Source organism: Ischnura elegans, chromosome 12, assembly GCF_921293095.1.
Source record: "Ischnura elegans chromosome 12, ioIscEleg1.1, whole genome shotgun sequence".
NCBI classification, from domain to species: domain Eukaryota; kingdom Metazoa; phylum Arthropoda; class Insecta; order Odonata; family Coenagrionidae; genus Ischnura; species Ischnura elegans.
In genome coordinates, this window is record NC_060257.1 from 44,027,150 (window position 1) to 44,052,753 (window position 25,604).

A 25,604-nucleotide genomic window follows, 5' to 3' on the forward strand; every position below is an offset into this window, starting at 1 on the left:
TCCAGGATGGTCAGCAGAGAGTATAGCAGGCGGTGTAAAGGTATGCATAACAGACGGTTTGATTTCAAGGTGCCTTGCAGCATGAAAAGTAGGAATTTTAATATATCTTAGAACGTTTTCCTGAATTACTCAGCTTTTTATAGCAATCGAAAATGCTGATTGAATTTCAAAGGTCAGTTTTACGAGTCAAAAGACCACTTTCAGGATGAAAATATATTTAATTAACAAAAGTACACGCTGTAACACGCTTTGCTACACTAATATACGTAAAAATCTTAAAAACCGAATGAAGTGTAGCTTGAAATATGTCCGAAATGCATATAATCTGCATTACGCCGCTAAAATGAGGTGTAAGTTACGGAAAAGCAAAAGAAAACACACCAAAAACCTGTCCTTGGATATTTACGTCTGAAAATCCCCAAATCATTTGATAGCTATCAAGTTCTGCGTCACGATTTTGTAATTTCATGAACTCTTTCCGACCAAGTTCTTGCTCTTCCAAAACTACCCCTGACTAGCACACCAAGAGATATATCTTCATCACCCCTTCCACCTATTCATCTCCAAGTATATCATTTTCCAACACACGATTCCTCACCATATTTTGTGCCGAAAACCGATTATATGGATGAAATGACGGCCCGCCACTTCAGTAGAACCTCCCAACATTTTGAAGCGTGGTATAATGCGAGAGAGAACCAGAAATATTCATTGCTGAATTGACATGGTGATCGCATGAGGTCTTTTAAGCCCTATTCCGCATTGTTCTAATGAAGGAACGTTTTAAAAAAAATAAAACAACGTGATAGGTAATCCGGTAGAACATACTTCATTCGACCCAACTACGCGGAAATCTTTTCTAGTGAAGATTATTGCCAACTATTCTTATCGAATTTTTAATTGGAAAAAACGTTCGTTTGAATTAAATAATGAGCTTAAGATTTACTTGAGAAAGCCTGATTTCCAATTAACGGGCACAAAATAATAACAGCCGTTGACAACGATATTATTTTTGTCCTGGCTGCTGAAATCAGGGAACACAGCACCCCTTCATGGCATGCTACATAGCTGTACCAAAAATTCGTCAGACATAGAAAGAAGAATAAAAATCGGCGCCACTTTTGTGCAAGTCAGAAGCCTACTCGAAAAATGTAAAGCAACCATACGACTCAATGAAAAATCATCCACGCTCAGTCACACACACACAGGCATACGAAATTCTCTACCAAATTGTAGCACATATCAACAAGATTTCATGATCATCTCCTCCACCTCCTCTTCACGCTATAATATTACAGTTATCATAAGTCATACCATAATAGCAATATCAATAATATTAGTATTGTTAATAACTATTTCGCGGTTTAGCACCAATCGAAAGCGGCGCGTGTGGCAGTGATGCTTCGAATGGCTTACATTGTCTCACAGCACCATCTTCGTGAAAACGGTGGGGAAAAAATGACAAAAAGAAAGAGAAAACAAATCACTATTAAATTTTCTCCGCCGCTTCAACTCACTTGAAGAAAGGTCAACCCTTCTTGTAAGCTGATATCACTTTGGTTTAGGTTTCCAGCGGGCTATATATCACCTCATTTACTGAGCACAGTCCCGAAGACGATAAGAAAAAAAACAAGACAACTTCGAGACACACGTGAGGTCGGGTTCAGTTTCCCATGTTTTTTTTCTTTTATAAATCTCACAACACAAGTTTTCACCAATGAGGAGCTTAGGAAGGGGGTCACTTCGTTAAAACGTCATTAACTTCCTCACAAACAATCACACCTTCAGATAACACACGAAAACTCAGTTTTTTTTCTCACTAGCAAAACTCCTTTCATTCAAACGGGATTGTTTCCCTACATTCCACCGGTCGTCATGGCAATAATAAAGAGACAACAAAGCCACGAAGTTAAGAAAAACATGCATATTTAAAAAAATCAATGCATCATACATCGTAACTATGTCGACGTTTAAAGTATAAAAGCGTAGGAATTGGGAATATTTCTGGAAAATTTTCGAACGAATAATAACCTTGATTGTAACGTTTTTCCTAATTAATATTAGCATTTTTAACGTTTATTTTATTGATGCACACTTGGCACATAGTGCGTTGGCAGCATATAACTCTTAGCCCGAGCAATGTTGATCGCTTTCGGAAAAAAATCCACATTCTTCCGACGATTATTCAAACTAAAATGAGTTTCATTCCCCAGTACATACCCCTGGAGACAAAACTTCAAATACTGATGACTTGGAATAATACGAATGTTCAATTCTTCCCTCTTTCATATTTTAACATGCATTCTAAAATCCACTGTTTGACTAAGCGACGAAGGAAGATTAATTCACTCGATTCGCAGAATGCGCAAAAGTAGCACACATTAAGTCCATATTTTGAAAAATTTCTGTTTCTGGAGAAATGATATTACGGCTAATAATAATTTGAGAAACAAAACAATAGATCAAAGATTACAGAACTTCTTTTGCACCTTATCCAATCGCAAAACAAACTCTTAGAGCACAATATCAAAATGATCGCTTGACCATTCGCGGCCTCAAGAGCTAGAAAAGGAATGCATTCACCGTGTAGACAATGATTAATAATCTTTGACTCACATCAAAGATCATATCTACCCTCGTCATGGTAACATTCACTTCAACAAAACAACATCTTCCTTGCGGTCGCACTTTTGCGTAGTTTAACCTCTAAATAACATCCAGTTCATTCAAAGTCCACTTTTACGTTATCACTGCGCCTGCGCAAGGAATATCGAACTTAATCCGAAACGTTTTTTTTACGCACGGGAACCCGTCCCTTCCCTGATTGAGAAACGAGTGAACATTTTGTCTACAGAAGTAATAATAATTACCTTCATAAATACTGATTATATATTTCGAAATATTATTGAAAAATGGAGCTGTCGCTCCTAAGTTGTTCGTATTCTCCATCCCGATAGATACGTTTATTTTACGAGGAATTACGGTTTAGGACATAGCGGACCGGACCAAATACGGAAATGTTTGCCCCGAGAACGAAGACGGGGGACATGCGAACTGGCAACCGCTTAGGTAGCCTGCAGAAGTCAGACTAGCCTAACAAAAAGGCTGGAGCCGGAACTAGGTCAAATGAACAAAACCGCTTGACTGCAAACGCGCTGCTCTTCAAATTGTTTTTTTTTCTTGAATTTCTGAGAGGAAAATGATTCTCAGAAGAGTAAGAGCGGGTGAAAAGTTCATTATATTGGTACCCCTAATTTAAATTAATATCACCCTTAACGCATTTATTCATGCATCTGATTCTCCACGTCGAGGAAAAAAAAACCTGAGGATTCATCTCGATTCTGAAAGACAATTTTGGATTGAAGGACGACTATAGCCCAACTTGCGCAAGTACCACCATACTTGTAGCGGACTTCAGCAATGTAGTTGCTCTGTGATCCAAGATTCTTCGGTTTCTTGATTACTATTTTAATTGAGCACTACCGCGAGTTAAAAGATTTTGTCTTCAGTTGACACAAACTGAGGGTAGCTGAATGAGTGATGATCAACCTTAACGTTTCCATAGACATTTGGAAGTTACTCAAATACACTGTAAATATCTAAAAAAAACTTAATCCAATTATTCCCCGAAAACGGAAGTAACTGAAGGTGAGGTACCACATCGAGAGACTCAGATGCATGAATTATTTCAAGAAAGTTACCGAAGAATAGCTAAAACGGGAGAATCAAACAAATTAATTCAAAATGGGAATGAAAGTATTACAGGAGGCTTCAGTAGACACGTACTGGAAACAGAAATACTAAGTCTTGCTTATTTAAAAGAACACCTACCGCTCGTAAGAATTTCTTAATTTATCGGATCAATTCGAGCAGTTACTAGAAAAAATCCGACATATTTCGCCATGGAAAAGAAATATAGAGCAAACGGTATATCAACAAGGTTAAAAACAAACGAGCAGCGGTCTGAGTAAAATTGAGCCGAGTCAAACGGCACTCCCTACGTTGAAAAAAAACAAAAAGCTGATGACAATAACAGAGCCGTTCAGGTCTTTTTTCGCAAAAATTCGCACCTTACTTTATGAATGAAGATTGGATCAGAACGATGGAGCCGTTGGGATCCTCTTCAAAAATCCACTCTCCGGTCGGTCACTGCGAAATTGAGCTGGGTTGAATGGGGCTCTGCAGCAATTCACTGCGTTGAATGCAAACAGAAAGCTAGGGAAAATGACAGAGCCGCTCAGCACCTTTTCGTTCCCGGTCTCCAAAATTCGCACCTTACTTTATGAATGGATTTTGGATCAGAACGATGGAAGCGGAAGGATCCTCTTCAAACAGCAAAAATCCATTTTCTCTCGCGATTGCCCTCCGGTCCTTTGGTCCAGTACACCGCATTTAGACCGTGGTGACGCGGTCCACCTCGACGTATCTCACGGGATGGGCCTCCTGTCAGCTAACCCCGCTCTTGTGGTCCACCGAGGATTTGGAGGCCATCCCGTTGGGCAGGCAGGATGGACAGGGTGCGTGCCGCGATGGTAGGCCCTCGACCGAGTCCCTCGGCCGGCTCCTCAGGTGCAGTCCCAGGGCGAGGAGCAGCAGCAGCAGGAGGATGAGCGTGGCTAGGGAGGCGTAGAGCAGGGGCGGACGCAGTAGCGGGTGGTACGATGACCCCATGTGGTTCTCGCAGAGGGACTCATCGAAGCCCGAGGGACAATGCTCCCGGCCGTCGCACCACAGTGAGGCGTTGATGCAGGCGCCGAGCTCCGGACACCTAAAGGAGGGAGACACGATGCCATAAGCGCGAACATACAAACAAATTCATACATCTGTTGCCTTTATTTTAATACCATACACAGCACACACGTTATTATCGTTGGACGAACTCTGCAAAAAATGTACCGAAATGCAATTTCTCAGATAAAGTTCGAGTCCCCACTCTTTGCTCCACAAATGAAGACTGTTTAAATCCGATGATAGAATTTCACATTTCAGAGTGATCACTAAGGTTAGCGTCGTCAGCAAATAAGCGTATTTTACTGCGAATTAAGGAGCAGAGGTCATTAATGTATATAATGAACAAAAGGGGGCCGATCACGCTACCTTTACGCCACTTTAACTACATCAGAGCTAATTCCGTCAATAACAACTTTTTGTTTACGATCATTCAGAAAGTCGTGAATCCAGTTTACCACTGTGTCGTTTAATCCGTATGGCTGTAATTTGTATAAAAGTTTGTTGTGAGGTACCGTGTCGAAAGCTTTCTTAAAATCTAGAAATAATGCGTCAACTTGTCTTTTCGAGTCACCTTCCGGTTGATAGCACCTGGTCGACAACTAGAATTCTATAAATTTTATTCATAGCCATCTAATAAACACTTCTTTCATTTAAAAGGCCATTGCTACCATGAAAATGCCCAAGTCTCAACCACGAAATGTATCGACAATCGACAATGTAAAATCGAAAATCGTTTATTCCTCGGAATTGGTTAAACATGTCAAATTTAAAAGACAGCAGAAGAAAACAGAACAAAAATCTATTATTTTGTGTCATTTAGTTTTCCCCACGATAACTGTTAATTTGTGAAAAAAATTCCTAAGTTAGTGCCATATGAAATACATCATTCGTCGTCAAAAAATCTTTAAAAATAAGAGAATAATTTTTCCAAAAGTAAACAGTCCAAAAAATCGAAAAAAAAAGTTTCTGCCAGCTAAATATTATTATCCTGGGGAATTTTACCATTTTCATTACCTACCATTCTTATTTATGTAAAACTAGCTGACCCGGCGAACTTCGTACCGCCTAACAATCAATGAACTTACAGTTTACTTACACCATTTATAAATCAAGAGCGGCTGTATCGTTTTTAATCATGTTTATTATAATAAAATAAGGATACAAATTCAATAAAACTACGTAAATGAGTACCAAAATTGCTTGTCAGAAAGACATTTTCTTTATTGAATCTACATAGGGTGGATCGGAGCACGTTTACGCGGATTTTTTTCAACAAATTTTCTTACATTTTAGGTTAAGAAATTTTGGGCATTGTGGTTTAATAAAGCAGTTCATGAAATAAAAATTATACGCATTCAGTTGTTGGCTATTATTAGCTGTGGTTGGTTATTAGCTGTAAAAAAATGTTTTTAGGTCCAAGTCTGTTGCATACACTTGGCCCATTCAGAGGGGAGGTTGACACAACCCCAGACCGACGCTTGACTGATGCTCAATATCGTGCAAAAAAAGCCCCTATGAGGCAGCATTCGCATTAAATGACCTAAGGCGCGCCAGTTTCAGTATCTCTGTTTGGAAAAAATGCTCTGCTTAAACGTACTGCATGCGTAAACGCACCACGGTGAGCCCTACACATTCGGGTTTAATATCTTGCGTCAAGCACCTTCTGATAAACAACAGTTTTTGTTTTGTTATCAGACGCAAGATGAAGCTAAATAAATATAGCGAAGCAAAGCAGTGGCGCAGCGAGGGGAGGTTTTGGGAGATAAACTCCCCCCCCCCCCCAAGAGCTTAGAGAATTTTTTTATGAAAGATTTTGTCATTAATATTAGGGGGACGGATGACTAACAAATAAAACAAATTTAACTATTCACACAGTCGCAAAACCCACTATTTTGAACCATTTATCTTAAAAAATGTCTGGGGGAAGTGCCCCCACACTTCCCGCTTACCTTAGCGAGTTTTCTATACCCTACAGACCCGTGGTATTAGCTGCGCCCAAAACACCCTATCCTAGCTACGCACTTGAAGCGAAGGAAGAAATACAGAGGATGGTTTATCGACTCGTGAACATGCACGTTAAATTGACCATGAGAAAATCATGGGTTTTCATTAGTACATGAGCACAAACAACACAAAAACTGAAAGACTGACCATGCGATTTTTTAATCGTTATCACGAATGCAACACGAATTGGAAATTTAATACGTTTAAGCTGAGTTAATATCATGGAATCTACGGAATAAGGACTTCCTCACCTTTGAATTTTCCTTTGAGTAAAGTTGCGTGAATCACATTCATTAGCAATTATTTTAATCACCAAACACGTTCCGTTGGATAGTTATGGTTGGTTTAGGCTTCGAAAGATCATGAACACAGAAATTATACTTTGCTGTAAATCGTGCCTTGGTAAGCCGGGTACGTCCAAGGACTTAAAATATTCAGATAGATAGTTGGTGATTTCGTCTTCGTTTGTTACACATTTAAAAGATTCGAATTCATGCAGAGTACGAACTATTTGAATTTACCTCGTTTTAGTCATCCACATCTTCGTTCTTGCTCGCTAAATCAACCATCTTTGATTCTTTTGGTGATCAATCATATTCTGGAACTCTTTGTTAATGAGCTCACCTTCCGCTGAAACTAATTTGTATTCATTCCAAGGAAATGAGTTAAAACTACTCGATTCCTCGACAGGAACACGGACATTATGTTTGTAAACAATTGCTTGGAGATTTGTTTACAAACACGGTAGTGAAGTGTCAACTCGAGCTGGGCCACGGCTGGGCTTACAATTAGCTCGAATTAAATTTTTTAAATGTAATTTCAATTTAATTAATATTTTGAATATATTTAGTAATTAAAATGTTATATTGTTACTAAATTCAGTTATTAAAGTGGTAAAAACAAAACAAATTATTTAATTTGTAGTTTTGACCGACTTATCAATTGTTGTGTTACTATAACTCCTAAAAGCATGTCCATAGGAAAGAGATGAATTTTTTTTGTGAAATTATCCTTTTTTTAATAGCCTATATGTTAACCCCGCCTGAGGCGAATCTAAAGAACCAAATCTCATTGAAATCGGTGCAGCCGTTCTCGAGTTATAAGTGTTCTAACTAACACGATTTTCGACTTTCTTTTATATATATAGATATGGCCTATATGGCCGATTTGAGGGCGGGCGTCAATTTATAACGTGAGGTGAATTTGACGGTTCTTGAACCCCTCCGACCATCTTAATGAGACATCCAGAGATCTGGCTCAGCCTCCACTTCCCCTCTAATCAAACGTTTTGAGAGATTGTTCGAAATGCGTATTTTCAGTGTAAACACGTTAATCTAAGCTTCATTGCGTTACATTTATTAAAAAAAAATTTTTAAATTATTTTTATTTACGATTACATATTACACCTAAGTATACCCAAAAGTTTTACTAAGTATAGTCATATTTTAATAGAGAAACACTTTTTAAAGCATATCAGGACTGGCCACGGTGATAACTTTTAGGGAGTCACCCGCAAGGCACAAATTGTTGGAAAATTCCACATTCGCCTTCTCTGGGATACAAGTTCCAAGGGGAGAAATGACGCTTCGGTAGCATAACTGGCTAAAGCACGCTACTGGAGTCGGGAGATCCGGGTTCGGATCCCGTTGAAGGCGAAGGATTTTTTTCTTTGGAGGAATTTTCGCAGAGAAACACTTTTTGTTCAATCCAACCTAGTTTTCTCGCAATTTTACACAGTTTCTAGCGGAAAAAAATTACGTGATACTTGCCAAGACTCCCTTCATCCTCACGTGAGATTAAATGAGAATCGGCTAGACCCCCCCTGAACGCCTCAAGTAATTAGAGGATTCACATCACGGAGAATTCTGTTGAGATTTTAATTATTCATGGGTTCTTAGTTCTCGAATCCAATAATAACACTTATTAAAAAAATCATCTTGACCTTTACTTTCTTCACTTCCTTTACTTAATAGATTTAAATATGGAAAAGATGAATGAAACCAACATCTGAAGAATGCTAAAACAGCGCTTTATAAGTTTTTAATATTATTTAAAAAATATTTTAGTAACATGTCATATGCATATCATTTTTCGTGGGTTTGAAGAAAATTTTGCAAAAACTTTTCTTTCAATTCAGTCCTGATTTTCCTAACAGACTTGTGCAATTTTTACTTTTAGGAGGGGGGCAGCTGCCCCCTCCTGCTCCTCACTGGGTACGCCCATGTCCCCACAGTTGATATCTTCAGATTTAAATTATTGTTTTCCTCTCACCTGTGTATGCACTCCCCGGACGGCAGGAAGTTGGCGTCCACGGTCTCCTGGAGAAACGGGAACGGATATCCGGGCGGTGGTATCAGGGGCCGGTGGCTCCTCCTTGGAATGACTTCCAACCTACGAGAATATGACGAGTTTGATCAACAATCCTTGCAACAGTAGGACAGAGTTGTAATTGCGGATAGCAAAAATATCCTTTTTAGCAAGTATATCGGTACAGTAGCGGATACATAAAACACTCAAGTGGCGGATACCAATGGGGGGCGCGCGCCCCCATTGGTATCCGCCACTGTATAGGTATTAATTACGGAGGAGACAGAAGTTTTAGATGGAGTGAGTTTTGAGTGGAGAGGGGATATTGAAAACAATGTTGTAGGCAAGGGCCTACCCAGGATCAAAACTGGCGGAGTAGCCATGGTCGTTCAAGTTGTAGTATTTAAGCATGGTAAAGGTGAATAAAATCAAAATTTTAAGAAAGTTATAACAGCGCTTTATTTAGAATTTAAAGAAAAAGGTTTGTGCAGAGTCTGATCTGGAATGTGGCGCTTAACGGTGCAGAAACGTGTACACTTAGGAGAGAGAACGGGAGAAGACTCGGGGCATTCAAGATGTGGGTGAGGCGAAGAATGGAGACGTTGAAACGGAGGAGACAGAAGGTATGGATGGAGCGAAAACTTAGCGGGGAGGGGATGTTAAAAACTGTGTTAGAGGGTAGAACGTTAGGTAAACGAGGGAGGGGAAGAAAGAGAATATGAGTTTTAGATAGAATGAAAGGGAGTATATCTTATTGTGAATTAAAGAGGGAAGGGAAGGCTCCCGGAATTCTTCTTGAGTACACCATTAAAACCTACCTTAATCGGTAGAATACTTTAATAATAATATTAGTTTATGCTTAAAAATTTATTTTTATTTGAATTACACGTCTTAAACTGATATACGTTTTCGTGGATTTAAAGAAAATTTGTTGAAAACTTTCGTTTCAATCCAGTCCTGATTTCCCTCAAAGACTTCTGCGATTTTTGCTTCTGGGAGGGCAGATTCCCCATCTTGCACCCGTTGGGTATGTCCATGGTTAGAGGGTAGAATATTAGGTAAATGAGGGAGAGGAAGGATTTTTTAAAAGAATGAAAGGGAATAAGCTTTATTGTGAATTTAAGCGAGGAGTAGGTGTATGAAGGAAAGGAAGACTGACAGAATATTTCTTAAATATTCCAAGAAAATCTACTTTAATCGGTAGAATACTTTAATAATAGAAATAATAGTGATCGATATTATACACCTACGCCATTGCCATTATGTTATTGCAATGGAGGGTACAGTTCATCAGAGAAAATATAATTGCTTCCGAATAGGGTGCCAACCCATGGATTAAGGAAGCAGCATCACATATTTCCACATCAAAGATGCAGTAGAATAGGTACTTTCCAATTGAAAAAAAAGATAATTGAAATTTTAATGACGAATATGACTAATACTTCCCTAGGGGGAATGATAAAATGATTAAGATATGTAAACCAAATTTTACGACACAAATAATGTTTATGGACTCCTAGTCAAGGAGTCTGCCCATATGGAAGGAATCAATATTGATACAAGGCCCTTCATTGCCTCCCTTCAGAAACTTGGACAGCGCAAATCAATAATGGTCGAGACGCTAATGGTTTGCAAGGCCAAAGATCAGCAAATTTTAATCAAATTTACATTGAAATCAAAACTGATGTTGCATTCGACTAAAGCGCGGGAAAAATCCAAGGTGTCCCCCAAGGTCCCCGAGTCAGATTAATATATAAGTCAGATATAAACTTGTAATACGTGCCACGTTGACCGACCGCGCTTTAAAGTTGCCATTCCATAACGATACTACATCTCTGACTAGAAACAGGAGGCTATTAAATACAGCATAGGAGCAAGATTAAAATCGAATTTAAATCCATTGATTTATGCAGTGTGTAGATCATTGTGATTAAGATTTACGGTAAGTTACATTAAAAAATTATTTATTTATTTGCATTAAATCCAAAAACTATACATTATACCATTTACATTGGATTTGTGAACAAATGGTTAAATAATAAAGTCTACCAAGAAACAACAGCAACAAAAAAAACACGAATTAAATACACTCAGATATCACGTAATACTTCACTTGTATGAACGCCTCATCCGCACATTTGTTATTTGTGAAGGGCGGAGAAAGAAAAGAGGGATTTAAAAAGGAAGTTTCCTGATGACGGTTGTAAATGATGAAATTTATGATGCTGCATCAACAGAAGGAATTGCAGGTAACAGGTAGCCGGTAGATAAGGGATTTCTGAGTCACAGCGGTGGAGAGGTAGATGGAAAAGAGATGAGTTCCGTGTTTCATGGGAAGGGACACGGAGGGAGAACATTGAGAGAATGTCCTAAGACCTGAAGTGGCCATTCATAATTCGGTGGAAAAACCTGATGTCAATGGATGTACGTCGTCGTGCTAAGGGAACTATGGCAAGTTGAGGGAAGATATCTTCAGAGGTGATTATGGTGACGATGATATTTGAAAATTTGATCCTGAAGGGTTGAATTGCAAGGCGAGAGTGATGGAGAAACTTACATGCGGGATGGATACGGTGGCTACTAGCTTACAGTGGATAAACCTCTCGGGATTCTCACCGGGCAAAAAACTTCATTTCTGCTCGTAGGGTATTATGTATATGAACAATTGAAAAGGCACAAACTTATTTACTTGCCATCCAAACAAACTAATTGCATTATTGGCAGAGATAGAGTTTTTGATCCGGTGGGAATTCCGATTGAAGTTAACCCACATAATTCGCCGGAAAAACATCAATTGTTATTTCACGAGCCATAAGCCTTACCAGGTGAGAGAGTAGCTTGCATCTTCGGCGGCCATAGGTTCCACTACCACGGCGCCCGCCATCTTGTCCACGTGGTCTTCATCGTCCGCGCCAAAGATGGCCTCGAGCGTGGGAGGCAGCGGAAGTGGCAATATGTTGGATGGCTGAGGGGGTGGACCACGTGACGACTCCTCCCAACCCTTGAAATAAGATGTTAATAAATTCATTCGCCCTTATATAAAAGCAGACACTGTTATGCAGTTAGTAAAAGTGTCACACAGTCACTATTTGTGGTGTGCATAGAATAGGAATGAAATTTATTGTTCTTGGACGTCTTCGTCCACAAAGAGCATACAACGAAGTACATTTACGGGGTCATAGGCGGATTTAGGGGGGCACGGGGTCACGTGCCCCCCCAGACGCTTTAAAATAGAAAAGATTTTTAATACGGTCACCATTACGTTCATTTTGTTTTGTGTATTACGGAGCCTCAATCGTTTAATTCCATATTAATAACTTTCATGCTAAAATAATGACAATATTCCGTACAGTGGTAACGAGACTCCAGGGCGGGCTCTTGGGGTTACACTCCCGGGGCAGGGTCTGTAAGCTCTCGCTTTTCACCTCTGCACCACGGAAGGGGGAGGACATATAAGGAGAAAGGAAGGAGGCGCCGGCGAGATAGGAGCCCGACGACACGGCGAAGGAAAAAAATATCCTATGAGGAATGAAATTTCTATGATTTTCCGTAGATTATATTCCGTACAGTAATTGTTTTATCTAGTTTTAAATCTCAAGTATGAGAAGATTGTTTGCCTTGTGCCGAACCCCCAGAAAAAAACGGTATCCGCCCCTGTACACGGTAGAGAAAAATTGTGTCACGAAATTTTAACCCTGGATCCGGCAACAGGGCAAACTCGCGGCCGCAGCTTGATGCATAGTTTCTGTAGTTTAAAAATTGTGCGTTTTCGACCTTAATATCATGGGCTAATTTGGATCCCATTGACATCAGCTATCCAAGGCAAACATTCCGTGAAGCCATTTTTAACCACCCTGTAATTTAAAGCTCGATAGCTCATTGATTCTCAAAGAAGTTACACCGTTATGAAAAATTAAACTAATCCTCCAGTGAGTTTTTGCATCCTTATTAAAATAAGAATAAAGAGTTTTTGCATCCTTATTAAAATAAGACTATTCCTTGTTGAATAAATACAATTAAAAAATACTAAATTGGATTTTTTTATGTTGGTAGGAATACTATTCCACAACCTGGCCCCGGAAACACAGAAGGATATTAAGTTAATAATAATCCAGTGTAGAGGAATCAAATACTCAGGAGTTATTCGGGTGGTAACATTACTCGTGTTATCTCTAAGAGGAAAACATTGGATGGATCCTGTTCCATGCTGACGGCTGGTTTTGGTAATCCCTTGCCAAACACCCTAGAAATTGCTCGCAGGGTATCATGTCAATGTTAAATCGAAAATATATAGACGTATTTACTTGCTATTTAACAAATTTATTACACCATTGAGTTCGAAGTAATATCCTTGCGAATTTTAGAGCCTTATAACTACTACAGTTTTTTTCATGCTACACCTGCTGATTTTACAGATCTAGTCTAAAGTTTTGAAACTGAATGACATTATTCATCTCCTATCAAGGAGAAGGAAGGCGAAGGAAGGTCAAGGAAATCATCCCACCCCTAATTTATTTAAAAGGTAGTATAAAATGGAACCTCTTCCAATGCGTTCCCTCTAAATAAAACTTCTTTCAAATGACGCTCACAGCAAAAAAATCTGACTTTCCAAAATAACTATAGAGGCTGTTTCAGGAGAAATCTGCAATACTTCAGGAGGTGGTATGGGAGACAATTTTAAGCATTTTTTGTCCATAAATATGGGATGCCAACTCCTTAGTTACTGAGCTATAACAACGCAAACATTTTTTGGATGGACTTTGCAGTTACCATGAAAACGGTTTTTCTTAGGTATCCAGCCTTTACGACATTTAAAAAAAATACTCTGGACTTTTAAGGAAATTTATTAATTAAGGTTGCACGAAAATATAAGTTTATAATTACCTGAAACTATTAATTTTTGAGCTTAATTAAACGAGAGCTTTGAGCGAAAATCAACAATACGATTGAGCAATCTCATTCATTTTGAAATAATTGTTTTAGACAATTATAATCGCACATTTTTGTCTAAGCTTAACCATTTAATGCCCTTAAAATTTCCCTAGGACTTATGTAATAAAATAAATTACGGTGCCTATTTCGTAAAATTTTGAAAAAAATGGATACCCAAGACTACCAGTTTTCATGGCAACTACAAAGTGCATCCAAAAACAAAGTTTGCGTTGCCATAGCTCAGTAACTAAGGAGTTGCGACCCCGTTTCTATGGACAAAAAATGGTTAAAATATTCTCCCTACCACTTCCTGGAGTTTTGAATATTCTTCCTTAAACACCCTGCATAAATAACGATGTTTACACCAGTCGATGTAGTGTTAGCCTAATTATTTGAGGAAGTTATATGCTATATATACTTCCACTGGCTCTAAAGTTGAGATATAATCCAAAGGCTATCTAAAAACTGATTTAAACTGTAGCAGAAACCAAGAAGGCCGATTAACCTCCCTCTGGTTAGCGCGAAGCACTATGGAGGCTGATATTAATGAATATTTAGCGGAACAACATATATTTTCCAGTTTTCTCCATGAAGGAATCACTTACCCACGGGAACGTGCTCAAGATTAGAACACATGCAGACTCAAAGAGACATATCGAACGGGAGATTTGTTTGCCTTTGCATGTCGCCAAGCGAAACGGTAAAAGGGTTTTAATGAAACAGTACCCAAAACAATCGAAGTCGCATAATAATTGCACGTCCTCGTCTCTCCCTTTCTCTCTTTGCTTCCCTCGGCATCCCAGCCACTAAATATAAGAAAAAGCAAGCGTCTGTGGCTTCATTCCGAGCCGCAAAAAGAAATTTCCCCGTCCCGGCCGGTCAGTCACCGACGTTCCTTTGTTTCCGCGCCGCTCGCGACAAAAAAGAGGAGGGAACAAGTGTGCGACGCCGCCCGTTGACTTTCCGAGTCCGGGCGCTAGAGTGCGGGGCTGGTAGTGGCGAGATATGAGCGCGGCTGGAATGGCGATGGGAGGCTATTATTAATCCGTCATGCCAGCCAAAATGTGGAGGGCACCCATTGGGAGAACAAACTCCCCAAACCATCCCTTTACCCCCCCTTACCACCCAGTCCCCCGCACACACCCCTGCGTTTCGGTAAACCCGCTGAAAACAAACAAAAGGGAACGTTTGCCTCGTGACGGTGAAATCATTGCGCGGTGGCATCTCGCAAATAAACGTCCAAAGCCAATACAGCTCCTTTGTGTGTGTCTGAATGGATGTCCGTGCTTAAATCCGTGCACCAAAAACTGCTAAACGTACGGAACGGTGTAAAGAGAGACTCCTATTTCTGCGAGCTATCAGATCCGCGATAATATTTCCTCTAACTACTCACGATAATGCGCCAATAAAACGGTTGCGGGGACATTTACACGGGTAATTACATCCCATACGTGACTTATAGCACTTGCTGAGTGGTGACAACTAGATAAGGTCCATTCTTTTTCTCTCTTTAAAAACTCCTGACAGCGAAATAACGAGATTATTGAGTTTCCCCCTTCCCAAGTGTAATAATATCTTCATGAAATGCAATGGAATAGTCTACTTGAAGAAGAGATTGATGATTTAATCTCACTATTTTCAAGAGCTACAGAATTCACATTGGATGATGCGATATTACCTTTAACTACTCATGATATCATCAATGTAATTGAATTTTAACGAGAAAATAGGCGCATATTAATTAAATAATCATTTATAAAAAGTATTTCACTATATTCACCAAAATAAAATATGAGCTCTGAATATAGGTATCTGAAAATTAAAATGGATTATCAGCACCTAAAAAAGTTCCTCCTTATTCAATACTAAACTTAACATTTTTACGGAGTTCCGAATGTTTTATTAAAATGTGGCCTCATCGACGTACGATTTCCACGAGACCGTTACCCAGGGTTACCCATGAATAATGTATCTGGACGGCACGGAGAAGACCTGTTTACAGAGATACAATCGCCACAGGGCTAGCGGCTCTTGGTCAAACCAACGCTCATGCACAATCTGTAACTCGCACGACCTTGCGCCATGATGACATAAAGGAGGACGATAAGAACGGAGAAGCCACTGAGGATCAATTCGATACGTTAAATCGATACGATAAATCGATAGACCGCGAATGCCCCAAATGTTCCCTTATAGAGGAGGCCCAATTCCATTCTAAAGAAGGCTGATTTCTGTTGCCACTTCGGTCGCATTTTAATCGGCTTTCAAAAATGTCCGTGAAAAGAAAGATGATTTTAAAGAAGATCTATGATTTAGAAAGGAAGATTTAGATTTAGAAAGAAAATCTATACTTTTCTCTTTACTATTCAAAATATAACGGAAAGTGCCTTGTGTCATCCGATAGTTGTCGGTCAAAAACGTTGACGGTTCATATTCCAAATACATATGCAAATGATTGTACTTGCCCATCATCTTCCTCTTCTTATAAATTGGGTTCACCCAACAAGATATTTTCTTACCAGCTACCAGCATCTGACATCAAAGGAGGTAATTACTGTCAAGCATGTATAATTCCTCGAAACTCATATTTTCTGATGATGTTTTTTTTTCAAACATAGCCAAACTCACATACGTCTGTAACGAATACACGCGTCCACTGGCAGCGGAAGTTCGCTTGCAATGGACGAGCCTTACGCTTGTAGATGCTCATCTTGCCTCTCGAGTACGCGTGAGCGCAAAGCCGCCTGAATACGCTTCCAGTGTACGACCAGCCTAAGTCGGTTCTCAAAAATGTCCGCGGCGCGGTGATGAGTGCAATGCGATCCACTATTTTTACTAATATTTAGCAGTATAATGTTTGTCATTGCAAGGAATAGCATTGAAAAGTAATGAATTGGATAGATCTCATCATCATGTGTATAAATTTTGGATAATACCCCTAATGACACCTTATTTTCCCGTGAAACTCGGATCAATTAGTCCGTCAGCGACATGAGTGGCGACTTTTGTAAACACATTTAAATGCGCGGAGTCTGACGACAGATTTAGAGGCCGATTTTTAAGGATAGTCTTTTGTAACATTCGTGGTTCTTTTCTAGGTCCCGGATTATTATCAGAACTATGTCCGAGTGGTAAGGGACTGAGCCAAATCCAGAATCATTCTAAAATAAGAAACCCTAAAGAACTCCACGATTAACTAAGTAGTGCACCATCCATATTAGAATTTTTTTATTTTTATATTTCAGACATGATTGGTCGAAGGCAAAAGTTTCCGAAGAAAGAAAAGTTCTTGAAGAATTTGCAGGCAAATAAAAACTCCCGAGCATACTATTAGCAGCAAAGGTGGTTGATATCGTCAGCAGCGACGATTATGGTTGAGATAGTGAACCTAATCAACTACATGAAGTGGATTGATTGCATGGTTTGGGGGAAGAAATGGTGGTGGGAAATAATAAACGCAAAGGCCTTTGGCGTCTGAAATCGGCCAGCTACATTCAGGAACTACCTTCCCCTTGAAATGGGAGTAGCATAGGCAATGATACTTTGAGCGGGGGCTTTTGGTTAGGGGTAGTGAAGCGGGGCTTGTCGACGAGGAATAGGTGGGCAAAATTCACTCCACAGTCAACAGCCCAAATGGGGTCTCGCCTAGATTGGTCATGATGAAGTATATGGGCCGTCCTGCCAGGTCGGCTATCTCCGTGGGTTCCGAGCTGAGGGGGGCCCGCAACGCTTGCATCTATCCTGAAGCGTATATGAAAGGTATAATAAAAATCAGATTTAAAAAATATAAAAATCAGATTTCTTGAACCAAAGTTTTTTTTGCCATTAAAAATTTCTACTTTTTCGTTAGTGGGCTTATTAACAACATACTCAGAGTAAAAAGATATTAAAAAAATGAATTTGTCCAGGGGCGGATCCAGGTTTCTTTATCTGGGGGGCACAAGGGTCTGACAGGCATACAATCATTTCATACTTGAGGTTAAAAACAAGAGGTTGCAATTACTGTTCTTACGAAATATTCTTTTTATTTTAGCATGAAAGTTATTAATATGAAATTGAATGATTGAGGTTCTGTAATACACAAAACAAAACGAACGTAATGATAAGAGTATGAAAATGTTTTTCTATTTCTTTTAGTGTCTTGGGGGGCGTGCCCCCGTTTTCCTCCCTAAATTCGCCTATAAATATGTCAGAAGAATAAACCTGCTGTTTTTTAGAAAGGTGTATTCGAAAAGGTTATTTTAGAGTTTTTTTTTAAGTTTCCAGCGCATTTTCAAGAAACAACTTCAATATATAGATAGTAAAACCATGATGCATTATTGAATTTGGCAAGCTGTTGTATTCTCACTTTTCATATAATTTTTTATCACGAAATTGCTATTTTGTATGAAATATTATGTCGTTTTAAAGAGGAAAGATCTGAGGTTTTCCCGGCGTATGATGTTGTTGAAGTTGCCTCTGGGCAGAGATGGAAAACCTTATCCGGTGGGAAACCCGAAATAACTTCAACATCGTTTTAAAGAGCTATAATAGCGTCAAAATCCATTTCCGGACATGGTATTTCCTAAAATTTTCCGGGACTCCCATATCCCACGGTAAGGAGGGCCCCATCATGAGCCCCAGCCGAGGGCCCCAAAGCACACCAGGCCGCCCCAGCTAAATTGCAAAGTATTGCCGGTTGTTGTCACTTAAGGTAGTTAGAGCGCCGTGGTAAAAGTATGAAACTTTTGTCACAATTTGATGAAACTTTGGTCACATATTCTTTGAAAGACGCGTTTTCAATGATCCAAAGACAAAGGGATTCTCATGTGCCGTTTTTGAGATATTTGACGGTAAAATTAGGATAATTTAACATGGGCTGTTATGGATAAATACGTTTTTTCGAGCTAGAGAAGCTGATTTCAACAATAATTCGTTGACTCGGCACTCAGTTGAGGAAAAATTTTGTGATAAATCTAAATACATTAGGGAAAGTATATGTTCATAATAAATTAAGAAAGATATTTGGGAACAACTGTCTCGAACTGGCAAGATGGCCGCCGGGATCTCTGTTACCAACATCGCAAACAGAAAACTACTACATTGACTTCGCCTGAATCACTCGAATATATTTGCTTACCCGGCTTTTACATACATCACACATGTCTTTTGTTTATTAATAAATATATTGACTTAGGATTTATCAATTAGATTGTGAATATTTATTGAAGGTGTGTCTTCGACAGTTCAGTGTGAAAAGGTTTGAAGCAGTGTTGAAACTAGTCAAGTCGACTACTGTAAATACCTTAAAAAATCATTTTTTACGTTTGCATTCTGCTGAGATGCAAAATTTCACTCACATTTCATTCCTAATTATGTTTTCTTTTGTTTAAAACTTTTGGCGACTCTTTTGCGTAAATGATAGGTAGCCCGAGTACTTCACTTGACTTCAGTCGATGCCGCTCCAACTACGAGTTAATAAAATCCAAAGTAGCCGGCACTAACCTCGGAAAAGACTTCCACTCTCTGTCGGGGATCCACGGATGACCATGATGTGGGCGGCAAGGGGCAGATGATGGCCTTCAGTTTGGTTCCACTCTTGGTGCCCCCGGAGTACACCATGAGGCGGTTGCGGGTCGGACAGGGCGGTGCCCGGGCAGACGACGTCATGTTGGCCCGGCCGGGCAGCGCCACGATACCTTCCGGCGGCATCAGGTGGAAACCTCGTGTCCTCACGTAAAGGAATCGGCCTGGTGTTGGCACGATCACGTATGGCTGCGACGCGCAGTGCAACTGAAGGGCAAGAAATAAAATGTAAATCAATTATTAAAAAAAACTATCCAGGAATTAAAAAAACGGTTCACCCTATTTCCGGTCAGGTCCTGACCAGCAATCGGAAGATGGCTGCGATGGTTGGATCACGTGATTCCGGGGGATTGCTGGTTCGATTCCCAGCTTAGCCAAATATTTTTTGAATAATTTTTCATGACGAACTTAATATTTGGTTAATATTGAATACATTAAGTCGAGTTTCATGTCACTCATAATCAGTGCTCACGGAAGAATGGTACAGTCGTGTCAAACATCAGTGTCAATCATTATTGACGGAATCACTGAGTATTTTCACTGATAAAGCGTTTGGAAATTACTTAGAAAATCGCATCAAAAGAAACTCTACCATTTCCACGTCTGACGGGACGTTCATTACGTGACGTTATCTTCAAAAGATGAGAAAAGAATTAGATGCGTTCAAAACCTTGATATGACCTTTGAGTTCCATTCAAGCCATTCGATTCCATTCTGATTCATTTTAACCCAAGTCTAAAGCATTCATACTGATTAAATCACCTTGCGTATACATGCTTCGTTTGTTGACATAGGAGCATCCAACCTCCTATTATCTAATTTGCATCATACTTTGATAAGGACGTAGCTCACAATCATTATTAACCTTCCGTCAGGCGAAATGTGCCTGGCAGGCACAGATGTGAAAAAAGAACATATTAAATCTTAGCATGGCTCAATGGTACACCTTTACAGTTTAAAACACCACTATTAGTGTAAACGAAAACTAAATTGATGCCTTATTTGCTATGTATATACCCCTTTACACACAGTCATACGGCCCCGGACCAATCCAGCCAGGTGTGACTTAGCGTGCTCTGTAGGCTATTAAGTATTAAGGCCGTGTTATACGGGGCACGTACTTGCACAATCTGACGTGTGTACGAAGGCACAGTCAAAATTGCGTCGTGTAAGTCGGTGAATTAATAGAACACATGCGAGAATGCGTGGACATGAGATGGAAAAATAGCCCCTGTTCTAATTTCGTTCATGCATTCGCGCAATTCCACGCCATTTTAGAAATTAATGCAGTTCTAACCTGCGCAATTCCGTGCCACGTGTAAAACGGCCTTTATTAAATGTAATACATTTTAGCATGTGAATTACATAAGATTAGTTTTTTATTTTGTTAACTTATTTAGCTAATAATACTTTTATTTTGCTTTTGCCATTATTTTTTTTACTATGGTAAATAATACACCATTGATATATGGGCAAAAATGCGAAAAGCAAAATGATGCGTAAAATATGTCAAAATATCCAGCTAATATAAGCGACAAGGGTATAAGCGACACTGAAGTGTTTCATGATAAAATATATAAACCAACAGTAAGTTCTACACTTTAAAACATAACTTCACTAAACTACTATGGTATTGAAGAAACAATACATTAGGGTGTGAAAACCACTGTAGGAGTTTATATTTTACCACGGATATATAGCATTTACACCACGTCAAGCCTCAAAAGATTTGATACACTGAGTGATTGCTTCACCACGTAGCCATTCTATATTGAAGCCTCTGCCAATCATTAGAGCCTATCTCATATTTTACAATTATAAAATTTGTAATTTGAGTATCATAATAACAAAATCATTTGAGTAGCTCCAATGTTATTAGTTTTTATGGAAAATATGTAAACAACATAAAAAAGTTGCATTGTAAACTTTCTTTGTTATCGAAATTTGCTTTGTGCTGTATTTTTAACTATTAATTGTAACCGCTATTCCTTGTTTATTACGAACAATTTCCTTTACAGAGGTCCGATCACTAAATTAGTTTAAAATTGGCACCAGCTGACAAGCCTTAAATGGCTCAGCAGGACCATGACCATCATTATTAATTTTTTATTGTAAAAAAATAAATTTTACGTACGTTTTATGTAATTGCTCAGTTTCTTTGTAGTTGCTAAGTTACGATTTTATATTCATATTTTTATTATTTGTATAAATTTCTATGAAATTGATTACAATATACGAGGGTCGTTCAATAAGTAATACCCGTTATTTCTTCTCAGGACATATTTACTGTAAAGAGTCAGAATTTGGTGACAATATGCATCAAAATGTTGTGCTCATGCCCTATTTTTCTACGTATTACCCATTACGTTCTAAGGCCTAGCGCCAACATTTTACGGGAACATGTATTCCCTGGTGGTAAAAGCTCTTGTCTTGTAGGCGTTGCCATGCCGAGCGTGGCTGATCACGGAACTCTGTTTCTGCATCTCCTGAGGATGTAACATTCTTTACTCATCGCCCTACTTCACTCCTACCAACTGCAGCGTTGACATACACTGCACACAAACGTTTATGTATATTCACTACGGTTTCTTTTTCTGTACACAAAAATTCAATAACAGCACGCTGCTTTTAACGTGAGTCGTACGTAGACGCCATTTTGACGCTGTACTACGGTTCTGCTATCTGCTAGAACGGTGTCAAACTTCATCAGCGCAGAGAACAAACATCAATTGTGAAGCACCGACAAGGACATTGATTTATGTATATCAATGGCTTTTTTAATCCTTTAGAGCCCAATGTTGCTTCTGAGCAACATCAAAAATGTGTAAATTTTCTGCTCAGTTTAGGAAATATCTAAAGTACGCATTATTTTGTGATGTAAACTGGGATGACGAGATATTTAGCTGCCATGATGATGATGATTGAGAGCAAAATTTTCAAGTTTTCAATGTGGAAAATGTTGAAATTTGATATCTCCCAGAAGCAGCCCTGGGTTAGAAAGGGTTAAAAGCTCCATCCATTACTTATTGAATGACCATCGTATTTTGTTACCGCGAGAAAAAAAACCCGGGAGGTATAGAGATAAACAAACCCATGACGGTAGCTTAATTTTTAACGAGTAAATCTTTGCGAAAAAGATAAAACAACAACGGTGTGCGAAAGAGATTTCGATATGTCTTTTGAATCTGGCTAAAAAAATCTACGTCAAGTCTTATGCGAACGAATCTGCTTCTAAGACCGGAAAGATAAAATTAAAAACTAAATTTATAGACTAACTCCACTTATGCAATGGATAATTTCATGTTTATACCATCACTACTGATAGCCTTGGAAAAACCAGTCAACGTCACTATATCAGAGATCTTATCCACAACAAAAAAAGTAACCGCGTCTACCATCGCGTCATGCCCCGTTTACACTACGATCGCATCGACGTTGATCGGGACTACTGCACGTTTACACGTCTAAAAGTTACCATCGTAACTCAGTGCTACCCTCGTTGGGGAATTGTGTCAGAAAACAACTGACGACGTGACTGCGTGAGAAAATTGAAATCCTAGAAATTGAGAAGCAAAAGAATATTAATGTTTTCATGTGCTATAACTAAAGATAGACCGAACTGTTGGTAAAACTTTAAAGAATGTAGGATTCATTATGGGAATCGGTCCAAATTTTAACAATATTCATGCGGTAAAGACAGTAAATTTGTCGCTTTGCTACGTTCCAAATTGGAATATATTGTTAACTGGTCACTTTATTATAATATCGACTTAATCCGGCTTGAACGTGTCCAAAATAAATTTCTCAAATTAAATAATTACGATTTAGGAATCTCACTGTCTGATTGCAATACTTAATATATTCTTTCCCAAGTCAATTTTAGAACTCTTGCACTACAAAGGATCCTCCAACAAAGGCCTATTCCTCTACAAAATCATCAATTACTATTTAGATTATCTTTCCATTCTATTCGGGTTTCTTCACCGCGTTTGTTGTATTTTAAAGACAACAGTTTCGCCGGCGTTACAGTCGGCGTCTTCAGGTCAAACTGTTGTCTTTAAAATACAACAAACGCGGTGAAGAAACCCGAATAGAATGGAAAGATCATCTAACCAACGCCGCGAAAATCTTCGAACCTATACTATTTAGATTGTTCCTATCTCCTTTATAAGTAAATTTTAATGGATCCCGTCATAACTATACAAATCCTCACCTGCTTTTTTTTAATTACCATAGAGCAAATTATGTCTTCAACTCCCAGCTATCCAGAATGATGAGGTAAAACGAAAATAGTCATAACAGTCCGTGAAGCCTTTAAGAATCTAGATTCTTCGAGAGAATATGTCAAAACATTCAAGAATATTCACGCATTAAAGACAGTGTAAATTGTTATTATTATTTAACTAGAAAAGGCTTTGATTTCGGCTTGATTCGGCGCAAGTATTGATTTCTCCATGCCCTCATCTAAATATTATAGTTATTTCTGGCGAATTTTATCGTGAAATCCTGTATACAATGATTTAATTGATTAACATTTTGTGTATGTTTGTTATTTTCCTTCGACTGTGAATATAAGGATTATAATGTAAGGATACATGGTTATGGGTTAACTTGTAAATAAGAAATGCATAAAACTGGTATAGTAATAGAATATCCGATATCATTTGGTGAATAGGACATCAGAAAAAACTTTCCCCTCACGTCCTTCCATTACCTGCTTAATAATGTCTTCAATCGTTGCCATATATCTTTGATATATTAGAGTTATTTATGAAACATCAATTATCGTATCAAAATTAAAACGGCGCGAAAGAATCGTATATGCATCGATCTTCATCTCCTAACTCTTTTTTCTTGGCGCACTATCGCTAACCATCGTAAGTTCGGCAGTGTTAGGTACTACGGCCTACGATGGTAACTCTGCGCTTTTACACGACGTTTTGAGGTTACGCGCGTACGGATCAACGTCGCTACGATCGTAGTGTAAACGGGACATCAGTCCAACTCACCGTCTGCTCCAGGTCCTCCCCTTGAGACGGCTTGGGTATCCGCACCGTGAGCTCACCGGACGGCCCCGTGAACTTGCGGCGGCTCATCGCCTCGCACTTCCGCCGCCTCGCCCTTCCGGTCGGCACCACCTTCCCCTTGCCAAGCCCCGCGTCCTGCCTCGTCGGGAAGAACCCACCCTCCTCCACGCGGACGAACTCCACGTCCGCCTCGAAGAAGACGCTGTCCGGATCATGGGCCGCGCCCATCCCAATGGCCGAGAACCGCACCTCCACGGCCCGGGACGGTGCGGAGGTGTACGAGAATGGCTCGAACGGCGATGGGGGAGGCGGCCGAGTGGTCGGCGGTGCCTTGGTGCTCGTGGTGGGCCGCGGAGAGGAGGACGAAGGCGTCCCAGGCGACGTTGGTGACGAGGTTGTCGCGGCGGTTGTCGTAGTCGGCGGTGCAGCCGTACTCGTGCCACCAGGCAAGCTCCGCTCTGGTATGTCCGAGCAGAGGCAGTGCCTGGTCACCGGAAGCCCGTCGTCCGGCCAAGGGAGGTCCGCCAGGAGGAGTCGCACGTGCGGTGGTCTGGAGGGTCGGTTGGAGGCTATGCAGCGGTGGTGCGGTCCGATGGGTTCGTATGCCGTGATGCACCCTCCCTCGCCGGGCACGGAGGGTTGTACTGGCGGGGGCGGACGGCCACCGCGTCCGCGACCGCCGCCAGCCCCGAGGAGGGGTCGGGTGCCGGTTAGGAGACGGACTACGGTGATCCTCACTCGCTCCCCTTCTTGAACCTCGAAGCGGTACGTACAGCTGACGTACATGGAGGAAGAAATATCAGTTAAAAGGAATATCAGTAAAATGTTTCCCTTGCGCTTAAATGGACTTTGTTCCTGATATACCAATTACTCGTTTAACACTTGAAAAAAAATCATCTTAAAAATTCCTTGTAATATCAAGTAAAACCATGTCTACATATCGATGGATAAGTTCAAACTATACGTACCTCAAAATTTGGCCGGTCTGAGTTAATACTGCTAATACTGTTCATAAAAAATAATATGCAAGCAAAAATA

At 39.7% G+C, this 25,604-nt stretch overlaps 1 protein-coding gene across 1 annotated transcript in view; it reads right to left on the reverse strand.

The window, feature by feature from the left end:
- Window positions 1–4,222: 4,222 nt before the first annotated feature.
- LOC124168676 overlaps window positions 4,223–25,604 on the reverse strand; it is a 164,193-nt gene continuing 142,811 nt past the window's right edge. The window contains exons 14-18 of the mRNA XM_046546940.1: window positions 24,549–25,341; window positions 19,459–19,746; window positions 11,865–12,043; window positions 9,007–9,126; window positions 4,223–4,768 (exon numbers count right to left, since the gene is read on the reverse strand). Coding sequence (XP_046402896.1) covers window positions 4,447–4,768; window positions 9,007–9,126; window positions 11,865–12,043; window positions 19,459–19,746; window positions 24,549–25,341 — 1,702 coding nt within the window. The 3' untranslated portion in view covers window positions 4,223–4,446. The remainder of the gene's footprint in view (window positions 4,769–9,006; window positions 9,127–11,864; window positions 12,044–19,458; window positions 19,747–24,548; window positions 25,342–25,604) is intronic.